Source organism: Peromyscus leucopus, chromosome 9 (genome assembly GCF_004664715.2).
Source record: "Peromyscus leucopus breed LL Stock chromosome 9, UCI_PerLeu_2.1, whole genome shotgun sequence".
Taxonomy (NCBI): Eukaryota; Metazoa; Chordata; class Mammalia; order Rodentia; family Cricetidae; genus Peromyscus; species Peromyscus leucopus.
This window is the reverse complement of record NC_051070.1, coordinates 65,612,517-65,626,448: the sequence shown is the minus strand read 5'-3', so window position 1 is coordinate 65,626,448 and position 13,932 is coordinate 65,612,517. Positions and strand designations below refer to the sequence as shown.

General features: G+C 44.9%; 1 protein-coding gene across 1 annotated transcript; it reads left to right on the top strand.

Annotated features, from left to right (window-relative positions):
* Window positions 1-5,048: 5,048 nt before the first annotated feature.
* On the top strand, window positions 5,049-13,080 carry Sap18 (Sin3A associated protein 18). The gene is made up of 4 exons (XM_028870405.2): window positions 5,049-5,202; window positions 5,340-5,449; window positions 10,174-10,296; window positions 10,638-13,080. The coding sequence occupies exons 1-4, from the start codon at window positions 5,074-5,076 to the stop codon at window positions 10,789-10,791; spliced, it is 516 nt and encodes a 171-aa protein (XP_028726238.1). The 5' UTR covers window positions 5,049-5,073; the 3' UTR covers window positions 10,792-13,080.
* Window positions 13,081-13,932: the final 852 nt, after the last annotated feature.

The window sequence follows — 13,932 nt, the reverse complement described above, 5'->3', positions numbered from 1 at the left end:
CTGAGGTGACATGGTAACACCTTGTTTCAAAACATACAAAAGTCCCCCAGGGGAGGTGGTGGCCCACACCTTTAATCCCAGTGCTGGGGAAGCAGAGCCAAATTGATCTCTGTGAGTTCGAGGCCAGCCTGGTCTACAGAGTGAGATCCAGGACAGCCGAGGAAGGGCTAAGCTGTTGGGTGTCTTCACATGTTGACCCGCTGTTCACATTTAGTAAGGTCATTTGGCTCTTGTCCCTTGGAATAGTCAGTCCTCCCTCCCTCCTGTATTCTGAGGCAGTGGCTCATGTATCCCAGGCTAGCCTCAAATTCACCATGTTGTCCAAGATGACTTGAATGCTTGATCTCCCTCCTCCACTTCCCAGTGCTGAGAATGGATGCAGAAAGGCACATACAGCTACGTCCAGGGCCTTGAGCATGTTCCATGAGCACTCGACAACTGAGCAGTATCCTAGGCTTTTGGCTGCTTTTTTCTTTTTATCAATTCACAGGTGTGGTTTTGTTGTTGTGGGTTTTTTTTTTTCAGTATTTTTCATTTTCATTCACTACTCCCGTCCCCCCCCCCCCCCCCCCCCCCCCCCCGCCAGGTTTTCTCTGTGTAACAGTCCTGGCTGTCCTGGGACTCACTCTGTAGACCAGGCTGGCCTCGAACTCAGAGACCCTTCTGCCTCTGCCTCCTGAGTACTGTGATTAAAGGCATTCACCACCCCACCATGCCCTGCTTTCATAGGCGTTTTCTATTGTTTGTGAAACTATTTTGTTAATAGTATAGTGTTTGATACAGAAAGGTATAAACAATATAAAAATGCTTTTATTCCCTCTTTTTCCAATTACATTGTGTGTATGTGTGTGTGTGTGTGTGTGTGTGTGTGTGTGTGTGTGTATGTGTGTGTGTGGTACAACTGTGGGAGCTAATTCTCTCTCCTACCCTGTGGGTCCTAGGGATGATCTTGAACTTAGGCTGGCAGACTTGCTTGCAGGACCCTTCACTCACTGAGCTGGCCACCATTCCTCCTCCTTTTTGGACAGGTTCACTCTTAGCTCAGGCTGGCCTTAAACTCACTATGTAGTCTAGGCTGGCCTTAAACTCATAGCAATCTTTCTGCATTAGCCTCCTAACTGCTGGTATTCCAGGCATGTGCTACTACTCACAGCTTAAATATACCGTTAAAACAATAATCTTAAATCATACATGGTAGTGCACACCTTAATCTTGGCACTTGGGCGGTAGAGGCAGTTGGACCTCTGTGAGTTCAAGGCTAACCTGGTCTACACAGTGAGTTCCAGGACAGCCAAGGCTACGTAGAGAAACCCTACCTACTTCAAACAAACAAGCAAGCAAACAAATAAACAAACACCCAAACAAACAAAAACAAACAAACAAAAGAAATAAACTTTCATCAAACGAAAAATGTTATAAAGTAAGTGGTGTTGTGGTTTAGATTGTAAATGTCCCTCAAAAGTACAAGTATCCAGCCAGGTGGTGGTGGCACATACCTTTAATCCCAGCATTTGGGAGGCAGAGAGTCATACACAGAGAGATTGATTGATTGAATGATTGATTCATTCATTCATTCTATAAGTTCTGTGGCTCCAGAGAGCCCCGACTAGTACAGTGCTGGTGCTGGGTTTGAACTCAGGGCCGCCTAGGTGCTAGAGGGGCTAGGTGAGCACTCTGCCGCTACACTATCTCCCAGTCCAGCGGTGTTTATTTTTGAGACACTATCCCTGTGTAGTTTGGCCTGGCTTTGACCTGGCTGTGTAGCTCAGGCTAGCTCTGAATTTATAATCCTCCTGCTTCAGCCGTTTAGTGCTGGCATTACGGGCTTGTTCCCCCATGCTTTGTTTAAACGTTTTTATAGAATATGGTGTATGGTAGTCATGGCCGAGTGGTTAAGATGATGGACTAGAATATAGTGTATGATAATTGAACGAAATACTATGCTATTGATAGACATAGACTGTTCCTGCTGGTTTTATGTAGTCCAGGCTGGCCTCAAACTCACTATTTAAGCTAAAGATGACATTGAACTCATAATTATCCTTTAGTCTCTGTCTCCCAAGTGCTGGAATTATAGGCAGTGCCACCATATGTATGTGTGTGTGTGTGTGTGTGTGTGTGTGTGTGTGTGTGTGTGTGTATCTCATTTAATTCAGGGTGGCCTTGAATTTTCAAGGGTGTCCTTGAACTCCTGATCTTCCTGTCTCTACTTCCCAAGAGAACTGGGACTACCTCATAAAGTGCTGGGGATGTCTTTCTGTATGCTGTAAATGTGTTGCTCTGATTGATTGATAAATAAAATGCTGATTGGCCAGTAGCCAGGCAGGAAATATAGTAGAGGTGGGATAAGAAGAGAGGAGAATTCTGGGAAGTGGAAGGCTGAGTGAGGAGACGCTGCCATGAGAAGCAAGGTGTAAAGTATCAGTAAGCCATGAGCCAAATGCAACTTATAGATTAATAAAAATGGGTTAATTTAAGATATAAAAACTAGATAACAAAAAGCCTGAGCCATTATTCCAAACAGTATAAATAATATAAGCATCTGTGTGTTTATTTGGGTCTGAGTGGCTGCGGGCCTGGGCGGGACTGGAGATAACTCAAGCTACACTGCTGATCTTCCTTCCTCTACTTCCCAAGAGAACTGGGACTACCTCATAAAGCTGCTTTTCATTAAGTCATCTGGTGGATCAGAGGTAGCAGTTCTCTCTGTGTATTTCAGGGCCAGCCTGGTCTACATAGTGATAAATGATCAAAAACAAGCAAACAAAAACAAAAAGCCCCACCCCACACAAAGCCCCCTAAGGCTACCGTTTTACATAATGAAAACTCTTTCCAGATTTGATGGAGAGACGAGACATCCTGAGATGGATTTTAGGTGATCATGTCCCTTCATAAAACTGGCCACTCACAGTGGAGGAAGGTGGAATATGGTGGGAATCCTGCAAACAACCCCAGAACCAAGGAAAGTCCTTCTATTAGAGATGTCTCTACGAGGGGAATGGTCTCTGAATTTAGCAGATTAGTGAAGGTACTAGATGGGGAAATTAGGCTGAGATTTAGCAAGATAATCCTATTGTCCCACTCTGCCGTGGGTCTGTTAACTGCTACGAACTCATCTGATTGGGGAAGGAGGTCCTACATAGAGATGTAAGACCTGGCTGATGCTCTCTACTGGAGCAGCGTCTGCCTGAAGTTAAGAACATTCTACATCTGTTTTAAGATTTATTTATTTTTAAGACTTATTTATTATATATACAGTATTCTGCCTGAATGTATGCCTGCACATACACCAGATCCCATTATAGATGGTTGTGAGCCACCATGTGGTTGCTAGGAATTGAACTCAGGACCTCTGGAGGAGCAGTCAGTGCTCTTAACCTCTGAGCCATCTCTCCAGCCCCTACATCCTTTTTAAAGGTGTATTTTATTTTATGTGTATGGGCGTTTTGATGGCTCATGTCTGTGTACCACATGCATGTAGTGCCTGAGAAATCCAGAAGAGATAATCAGAGCCTCTGGGACTGGAGTTACAGATAGCCAGGTGGGTGCTGGGAACCTATCTGTTCCTCTGTAAGAACAGCAAGTGAAGAGCACTCTTACAATGTCTCTGGATACACTCGGGCAAAGATTTTCTCTAGAGTCTAAACACCAAGAAGGGTTTGTTAGGATGAGTGATGACCATCAAATAACCCTGAGTAATACAAACCAGCCTGCCTTCCCACCACAGTGTAGAAGTGCCCAGTCCAACAGCGCTATTGTTAGTATCTAACTTTTGCCAATATAGCACACCCAATTTGTTTTAAAAGCCAGTCCATTAAAAGCGGCCGCTACAGCTTTAACAAATGCTCTGGATTAATAATGAGCTTCATACCCGAATGTGCTTGCTGTCACATTAGATTTGATTTTCAAAGCAACTGCCCAGCTTTTTCTAAAACTCATTTTTCAGTGGGGTTCAGTTTGTTCGGCTCCTTCATACTTGGGATAGCGGCTGTCACGATCATCTGGCTCACAAATACCTCTGGTGCTATGTGGTTTGCATTTTTATCTGTATAGCATATTGTGAAGGTTTTATCAATTCATCTTTCCCGGCTGGTCACAGATCCAGAAGATAGTCTAGGTTATCCCCCCACCCCCACCCCCACCCCGCCCGCAAAAGCTCCTGGTTTTGCACTTCATTTAGGTCTTTCATTCACTGTTTTGTTTTTTGGGTTTTTTGTTTTGTTTTGTTTTGTTTTGTCTTGGGACATGGTCTCTCTACAGAGCTGTCCTGGTGCTCACTGTACAGGTCAGGCTGACCTCGAACCCACAGAGATTCACTTGCCTCTGCCCCTCGTGTGCTGGGGTTAAAGGAGACCTCTGAGCGCGCGCCTCCATTCCCCCCCTATCTAGTTCACTTGAATTTTGTGTGACATGAGAAGAGCCCAATTTGTTCACTTCCCTAGTACAGATAAGACAGTTTCACCACCTCCTACAGAAAAGGCATCATACTCTGCTGGCTCCGCAGTACCTGTCTACTTTAGGGGTCCCTTCCCCTTTATCACCAACATCACTACCTTGCTCATATTCTTTATATATCACCTGAAAGTTCTTAAGCTTCTCGTGTTCGCTACACATTTTCATCTTTACGTATGAAGACGCCACGAGAAGCTTACCTGGGCTGCCGGGATGGGGTGGTTGGTGGACGCCTTTAATTCCAGCACTTGGGAGGCAGAGCCAGGCAGATCTCTGTGAGTTCGAGGCCAGCCTGGGCTACAGAGCGAGATGCAGGACAGGCTCCAAAACTACACAGGGAAACCCTGTCTCGAAAAAACAAAACCAAAACAAAACTAAAAGCTTACCTGGGCTGTGAACCTACACGTAAAGAAAACAGCTAACACACAATCAACTTTTCCAGAGACCGTGCGTAGCCCACCGCGCATGCGTGTGTCCTGCCCCCCTCCCCAGAGCACCACGCAGGCGCGCCCAGGCTCCCCCCCCCCACACAGGGAAGTGCGCCTGCGCCGACCGACGCCCCGCCCCGCCACTCGCCCGCTATAAAACCTCGTGCCTTTCCTCGCGAGAGACGACTAGCTCATGCTCGCCGCAGGGGTCGGAGGTCAGGGCGAGCGTCTCCCGGGCCGAAGGAGGAAGATGGCGGTGGAATCGCGCGTTACCCAGGAGGAGATTAAGAAGGAGCCGGAGAAGCCGATCGACCGCGAGAAGGTGCGGGCCGCGGGCCGCTGCGGGGCAGAGGCGGCGGGCGGGCAGGCGGGCGGGTGGACGGGCGGACGCGGCCTGCGGACGGGTGGGCGGGAAGGGCCAAACGGCGCGGCCGCGGCTGACTCCCCGCCTCTCCGCAGACCTGCCCGCTCCTGCTGCGGGTCTTCACCACCAACAACGGCCGCCACCACCGAATGGACGAGTTCTCCCGCGGGAACGTGCCCTCGAGCGAGCTGCAGATCTACACCTGGTGAGCCGCGCGGGGCTGGGGCCTGGCGGGCTGCGCCCTGGGGGACCGGGCTCTGCTGCGGGAGGGAAGCGGGCTCGCCCGCGGTGGCGAAACGTTAGGTTGGAAGGAACTGACCGGCGTTGCTCTCAGCATACGGCCACCGGGCACAAAAACACGTAGGTGGTTTAAAAGGCGGGAGTGGGACGACGGTAGTTGGTCGGGGGTTGCTTGGCTGTTGCGTGGCGTTCTCAGAGCATCGGCAATCTGACGCCTCCGAGGAGCGAGCGCAGAACCAGGAATTAAAAAGCACCAGCAAACCCCAGTCCTTTCTGCACTGGCGCTTGGTGTAAAAGCATTTGGTGGTGGTTCAGTGAAGACGGCTGTTCAAAGGTTTTGTCGAATGTTTTATCTCCGCGTTACTGCCTTGCTGCCCGCTCAGCTGGGACCACACAAGCTTGTCCTTCGTATTGTGTCGGGCTAACATCGTAATGGCTTTTGAAAAGCAGTAAAAGCTAATTTTAATATATTTTTTGTTGTAAAATATAACACGACATTTGCCACTTTAACTTTTGAAAGTTGTGCAACATCTGCTCCTAAAATCTTTTCACACACTTCACAACTGGAAACTCTGCACCTGTTAATCAAGCAGTAATTTCTTAGTACAGGTGGATCTGAGTTCGAGGACAGCCAGGGCTACACAGAGACTCTGTCTCAAACACCCCCAAAAATAATGGGTAGTGATTGGACTTATAGGGAAGAACTATTCAGTAATGGCTTAATGTAAACCACTTTTCAAATATTAAAATTCCATGTGTCTCCCAACAAAGATGATTTCCAATTTGCTAGTACTTTCCTTACATTCTCAGGATATAATGTGCTGCCTTTCCATATAGTGAGCTCAGCTTTTCAGAGAGGGTTACCTCTCTATCTGTAGAGATTGTTCCAGAACCACGTGGATATAAAAATCTTGGAATACTCAGGTTTTTTACTTTAAAAAAAAAAATGAATGTAGTGTTTACCTAGAACCTGTGCACATCCTGCAGTGTATCCTTATAGGACTTTCGGCTGATAAATTCAGGCCTACCCAGATTGTTAAAGCTTATTTAATACAAAACCCACCCCCACCCCCCAGACAGGGTTTCTCGGTAGCTTTGGAGCCTGTCCTGGACTAGCTCAGTAGTCCAAGCTGGTCTCGAACTCACAGAGATCCACCTGGCTCTGCCTCTGAGTGCTGGGATTACAGGCGTGCGCCACCACTGTCCGGCGCTATTTAATTTTTTTAAAAAAAAATCGCCTCAAAACAAAAGAAAATTAGTTATCTCACCACAGAGTTTATACCAGCATTGAAGGTCACTGGAGGCAAAATTTAAATTTTCCGAGTTAACTGTGGCATAGGATATGAATTCTGACTGTAAAATGCCGCTGCACAATTAAGAAGGTAACAGCGTGAGTCTTTTTATCTGAAGTTTTACAACTCATTTGACTGCACAGTGAACTACATTTCTTCTGAGAAAATAAGATTTTATTTGAAATATACTTAGCATGAACTATATATTTTTATGTCATAGTTTCAGTATGATATCTTTCAATTTTTTATTTTTTTATGTGTATGGCTGTTTTGCCTGCATGTACGTGTGTGCACCACATGAATGCCTGGTGCCCACTGAGGTCAGAAGTGGGTGTTGGATCCCTGGGACTGGAGTTATAGATGGTTGTAAGCTGCCATGTCAGTGCTGGGAATTGAAACAGGGTCTTTGCAAGAGCATCCAGTGCTCTTAACTGCTGAGCCAGCTCTTCAGTACCCCTCCTCCCAATCCCCACAATATCTTTCAAAAAAAATTTTTTTTTTCGTTTTAGGCCGAGTGGTGGTGGCACACACCTTTAATCCCAGCACTTGAGAGGCAGAGGCAGGCGGATCTCTGAGTTTGAGGCTAGCCTGGTCTACAGAGCGAGTTCCAAGACAGCAGGACAGCCAGGGCTGTTACACAGAGAAACCCTGTCTTGAAACCTCCCCCACCTCCCACCCCCAAAAAAAGAAGAAAAGAAAAAAGTTTTTTAGGCCCTGGAGAGAGAGCTGAGAGGATAATAGTTCTTACAGGGGGCCAGAGTTCAGCTCCCAGCACACATGTTGGTGAGCTCATAATAGCCTGTAACTCCAGGTATAGGGTGATCCAGTGCACTCATCTGGCCCACATAGACAGACAGACACTAGGCACACACATGGTGCACATAACATATATGCAAGGTGCACATAACATATATGCAAGTCGAATACTCATACACATAAAACAAAAAGTTAATCTTTTCCAAAATCCCTCTTTCTGTATTGCATACATGCTTAGAGAGGCCCACAGTAATGTTAATAGCACCGATTATTTTTTAATTGGTAAGAATTGGGCTATAATCATTGCATTCTAGAAAAGTAATGCATATACATTCTTCCTGCAATTTATAAAATGGCCTTTGGTCTGGAATATTCCCATGGCAAAAGACAGGGTAGACCTTCCAGCCTGTTTGTAGAAATATCTTTCCCTGTGGTTGTGGGCTTGGTTACTTATTTGTTCTGCTTAAGTGTGTTTGTACCACTGCTTTGTCTGTTCCCAGTGGGCAGGAATGCCAGCTTGGGGGAGCCTTCGCTGATCTAACGTGTATCTTTATGATAATACAAGGACTGTCTTTCTTGGTGACTATGACACCTACAAGTCACTTATTAGCCTAACAGGTTGGAACTTAGCAGGTATCAGGCATTGGCATGCTGTGCTGTCCTGTGCATGCAGAGACCCTCCTCTAGAGGTGACAACAGGTGCCACTCCACAGCAGTTTATAGATGGGAGCTGAGGGATAGCTCAAAAGTAAGTTGCTTGACTCTGTGCATGAAGGCTTAGTCAGAAAACCACAAAGACAAAAAAGCCTGGAAACTTTAGAAAAGAACTCAGCACAGCTGAACAAGGAGGGAAATGAGTTTTTATCTGTGTTTAAGAGCTAGAGATAACCAGAATGTGTGTAACAAGATGAAGAAGGGAAGACTTGGAAAGGTTTAAACTAGGGCGATCGATTGGGCAGCTAAATGAGTGGTGGTAATTTTTTTTTAAATCAGGTTAGCAGAAGGCATGTTCTGGAAGACTGAGTTCTAGTATGGGAATATTGAGAATGTGGTCATCCTGGGTATTTACACCCCAAGTACTTTATGGTGGTGTGGATTTGTAAAGTTCACAGTGAAAATGCAGTGGGTTCTGTGGTTCTCTTCCTTGATACTATTACATCAGTGTTCTCATTCTCAAGTGTCTAATGTTCTGCTGGTTTTTGTTGTTGTTGTTGTTGTATGAGTGTTCTCATTCTCAAGTGTCTAATGTTCTGCTGTTCTTTTTTTTTTTCAGTGTTCTCATTCTTAAGCGTCTAATGTTCTGCCGGCTGTTGTTTGTTTTAGGACTTAGCACAAAATGCTGTTTTAAGTTTAGACTTGCATTTCACTTTTCTCATTTTTATGGGCAGAAACAATATAAATGGGAACCAGGTTGTTAAACGTTGCTAAGATGTTCATGTTTTCAGTTATTTTGTTCTAGATTGTGTATATATTAGCTCAAAGGACTATCCTTAGCTCTGAGTTCAGATAAGTGCATTTAATTAAATTTAATTATTTTACATCCTAACCAGTTTCCCCGCTCTCCTCTCCTCCCATTCCCTCCCCAACCTCCCTTCTGCCCCCCATCTACTACTATTTTTTTGTTCAGATAAGTATTTTAAGTTAATAATGGCTTATGTTGTAAAAGGAGCCCATATTTGTCTTAAAATTTCATGTCCTTGGCTTTAGGATTCCATCATTAAAAAATGACTTTATTATTTTGTGTTGTGTTGTGCACTTGTAGAGGTCTGAGGGCGTCTTTTGGAATATGTTCTCTCCACATTTACTTGAGAATTCTGGGGCTTGAACTCAGGACAACAGGCTTGTGCAGCAAGTGCCTTTACCTACTGAACCATGTCACTGCCAGCAACTTTGCATTACACTTCTGTGTGTACTTGTGGCGTATGGGAGTGTCATGGCTCATGTGTGGAGGTCAGAGCACAAGTGGCGGGAGTTGCTTTTCTCCTTCCATCCTGCGGGTCCCATGGATCAAATTCAGGTCATCAGGCTTGGCCGCACACCTTTCTTTACCTGCTAAGCCATCTTGCCTGCCTCTATCAAGATTCTGTGAGAGAACAAATTGCATATCCTTATGAAGATTCTATCTCAGCACATTGATTCTAAGGTGCATTCCAGTTTTAGGGGCTGTAATGTATGAGAGGTTATGTATTTTAGAAATTAAAACAGTTAGTTTGTATAGTTGAATAACTTGGACTGTTTCTTGTAGGTAAGTACATCACTGAGCCAGATGATGTTATGTAGCTTCAGAAGAGGTTATGTGGGACTTTCCTTAAACTTGTAACAAGATTAATTTATTGATATTTTTAGCATTGAAGCCACCACAGGAAATATTCAGAGGCAAATAATTTTTTAAATTATTAGTTGTTTGCTCACATTCCATGAAATGCTAGAAGAGGTCAGAGGACAACTGTGGAGTTGGTTCTCTCCTTCTGACCTTTGCTTGGGTTGACACAGGTTGCCAGGATTGTGTGACAAATGTCCTTTTCCTTGCCAGGCCATCTTGCCAATAAATCATATAGTGTGAGGCCCCGGAATACAACTTGTTTTTATGTCTTTGTTATACTAACGTTTATTAATCATATTACCCTTTCAAAAAATTTAGGATGGATGCAACCTTGAAAGAACTGACTAGTTTAGTAAAGGAAGTCTACCCAGAAGCGAGAAAGAAGGGCACACACTTCAATTTTGCAATTGTTTTTATGGATCTTAAAAGACCTGGATATCGGTAGGTGACTTGTTACTTTAATTTCTGATATCTGCAGTTTGCAAAGTCGCACCGCTGCCTCCCCCCCCCCAAAAAAAAAAAAAAAGCTATCAGTCTGTTTCAGGCTTTAGTGTTGGAATTATAGGAATATGCCGCCATGCCTGGCTTTGGGAGAATCCCTTTAGCGGCCCTCTTGAGTGGCAGTGGTGGTGTCCATGGCTTTAGAGTCAGATCTGGCTTAGTTTGAATGTAGTACTTAAATTCTGTAAATTTGTTGTGTGGAGATCATTTCATGTTCTCTAGTGCATACTGTTCCCTTGATGCATTTCTAGTCTGTTAACAGTTGACTTCCTTTCCTACAGAGTTAAGGAGATTGGCAGCACCATGTCTGGAAGGAAGGGCACTGATGACTCCATGACCCTGCAGTCACAGAAGTTCCAAATAGGGGATTATCTGGACATAGCCATCACGCCTCCAAACCGGGCACCTCCTTCAGGACGGATGAGACCGTATTAAATTCTATTGACTTTCTTGAAGTTATTTTTAAGCCAGTTTGTAAAATAAACTTACTTAATCTTTTCCTCCCTTGAACCTTGCCATTAAGCCTTTAAATTCTAAGCAAATTGTAACACATTTATTTAGGAATTAGAGTTGGATGTACTTTGGTATATTAAAGTCTGTATGTTTTAAGCCCTTCTGTAAAATATGAAGAAAAGTGCTCTTAGCATTCTATATAAAACTATTGTGAAATACGTGTGCAATTAGCCCAGGTGTGAAAGTTAATGGAGATCTGGGAACAGAGTCTCACCACATGGATTTTTACTAAGCAGCAGAGGACATTTTAAGCCCTAAAGAGGCAGAACAAGAAAGCCATGGGGTTGTATCAAATGGTGCAGTATATGTTTGTGGCTTTAGACTGTAGGCCTGTGTGAATAAGACAAGTTGAAGAAACCATCTTATGTTTGGCTCACGTTGGTGACACAAGATAAAATAGGTGGTAAGAGCTGGAGAGACAGCTCAGGTGAAGAGCACTTGCTGCTCTTGCAGAGGACCCAGGTCCTAGTCCCATTCATTATCTGCATGATGGCTCACAACTCTGTAACTTTAGTCCTAGGGGTTCTGACCCTCTCTCTTGACCTCGGCACCAAGCATGCATGTAGTAAAGAGAGGAAATGAGTCAGAGCCTAGGCTCCAGTGAGGCTTACCTGGGAAAGCTGAGAATGGAGGGAGAGCTGGAAGGAAGCATGTTCTGTGAAGTGCTGGGCAACTGTGAAAGCTCTAGATGAGTGAGTGCCTGTAGAGCAGCAGGTGAGGGGGCTGAGTGGGTAGGTCACTGACTGGGTACCTTGGTTTCAGTATCAGATGTGTAAATGCGCACCCTGGCACATGTGTGTGAAGGGCGAGTCAGGAGGGGGGAGAGTTAAATAGTGACTGACATGAAGAACTGGACTTGTCCTACCGATTTCTAGCTTATGCGGGACGGCTTAGCTGTCCCAGATACTGCAGAGCATACTGCCAAGCACCATCCCAAACCTCCATAGCTGAGGTGCGGTGACTGACTTCGATCCACTTGGTAAGGCTGTGCCTCTTGAGTTCAAGACAGGCATTTGGATTAACTGACCCTGACCCTGCTTTATTGAATTCAAACACAAATACAAACTCCAATCTTAAGTGGTTAAGAGTAGCAGAACGATGGCCTGTCTGGTTTGTTGCCTTAAACACTTGCCAATGGCTATGATTTCCTAGGGCTGGCAAGAAAATAAGCTTCTAAAAGTATTTATCCTATTAGGATTAATTTTGATCAGGTAACCATTCTTGGAAGACAAAAATTAGATTATTTTTTCCCCCCAAATGAGGAAATTCCTAGGGGGGCAGTAAGCTAAAACCTAAGATCAAGATAAACTACATTTGTTTATTTGGAGGAAGGGGAGTGTGAGTCAGGGCAACTCTTGGGAATTGGTTCTCTGCTTCCACCATTGAGTCTCACAGATCACACTCAGGTTGTTGTCAGACTTGGTAGCAGGCACCTTTACCCACTGATCCATCCCACCTGCCCAAAGAGCATCTGAACATACAATTTTTATTTGATGTGTTTGAGTGTTTGCCTGCATGTCTGTCATGTGGATGCATGGTCCATTTAGAGGTCAGAGGGTAGTGTCAGACCCCTGGAACCGGCACTACGGTCAACTAGCTGTGTGTCTGCATGTGGATGCTGGGAACCAAACTCCTCTGCAGAAATAACAAGTGCTCTCTGTAGCCCTTGTTTTTGAGATAAGGTCTCCCTTTGTAGACCAGGCTGGCCTAGAATTCAAAGATCTGACCCGCTTCTGCTTTCTATCCTGGGATCAAAAACATGGGGGACTACACCCAGCACAAAGCATTATTAATACTAAACACAAGTCACTTTAATAAGCAAGTCACCTGGGAATGTTACAGTCATTACCCTGGAAAGGTGCTGTGGGAGACATTTGGGGTTTGGTTTCTCAAGACAGGGTTTCTCTACATATCCCTGGCTATCCTGGAACTTGCCCTGTAGACCAGCCTGGCCCTGAACTCATGGATCTGCCTCTGCCTCCTGAGTGCTGGGATCAAGCATGTGTTACCACTGCCTGGCTTGCCTAGCCAGGTGACTCAGAACTTGGCACACAGCCCAGGGTCAGCTGTTTTCCATAGAGGGAAACATGCCTGCCCCTCTGCTCTGCACCTTAGGTTATTCTGATGTCCTGACCCTACTCAGCTGCTTTAACCACTTCCAAGGAAACTTCATGTACAGTAACTTAAATAAAAACATTTTTTGAGATGGTGTCTTGCTGTAGTCGTGGTGAACTCTTTGTAGATCGGGATGGCCTTGAACTCCTCACCATCCTGCTATTGTGCTTATAGGTCTGGTTGTACTCAACTAAAATTTGAATATGAATGAGGTGGACTTCAGGTAGTAGTCAGAAACTGGCAGAAAACTTACACTGTTTCTTGTTTCTGATTCACTGCAGTCACTTTCCAGCAGTGACTGCAGGTGACTTAAAGATCAGAGACAGAACCTCAAATCATGTAAGGATGAAAAGAGAAGTGTCATGAAAAGGTAACTGCTGAAACCACGTGGTACAATTCTGGAGATGGCGTGAGTCTGTCCATCTCCTAAGAATGTGAGGTTCTACTCCAGATAAAGGACTCAGTAAACAGAAGAGCCAAATGCACCTTTTGTGGTGCTGGGAATCAAAACAGGGTCCTTCACATGTTAGGCAGGCACAGGCACGGCACCACACCCCAGGGTTCCCACCAACTTTTTATGTAGTTTTGACAATAATCGGAGGTAGAAATACCAGATTATGCAGCCAAGGTGAGAACTGAGAGAACTTACCAGATTTTAGAGACCATCGGAGCTTTGCAAAAACGTGTAAAATAGGACACAAGGAAAATAATGCCTCAGTTTCCTCTTCTGAAATGCTAATTACCTACCTCCAATTTAAGAATTACATAGGCTACTAAACAGCATTTAGAATCAAAATGACAATAAAACTCAGTAACTGATGTGATCACTAGTTAAGCAAGCGTGAAACAAGGGCGAAGGCCACAGAAGGCAAGGGTCCAACAGGCAGCCCATGTGGGAGGTGAACATGAGTTTACACTCGGATATACAGTACAAGTTCTACTTAGTGT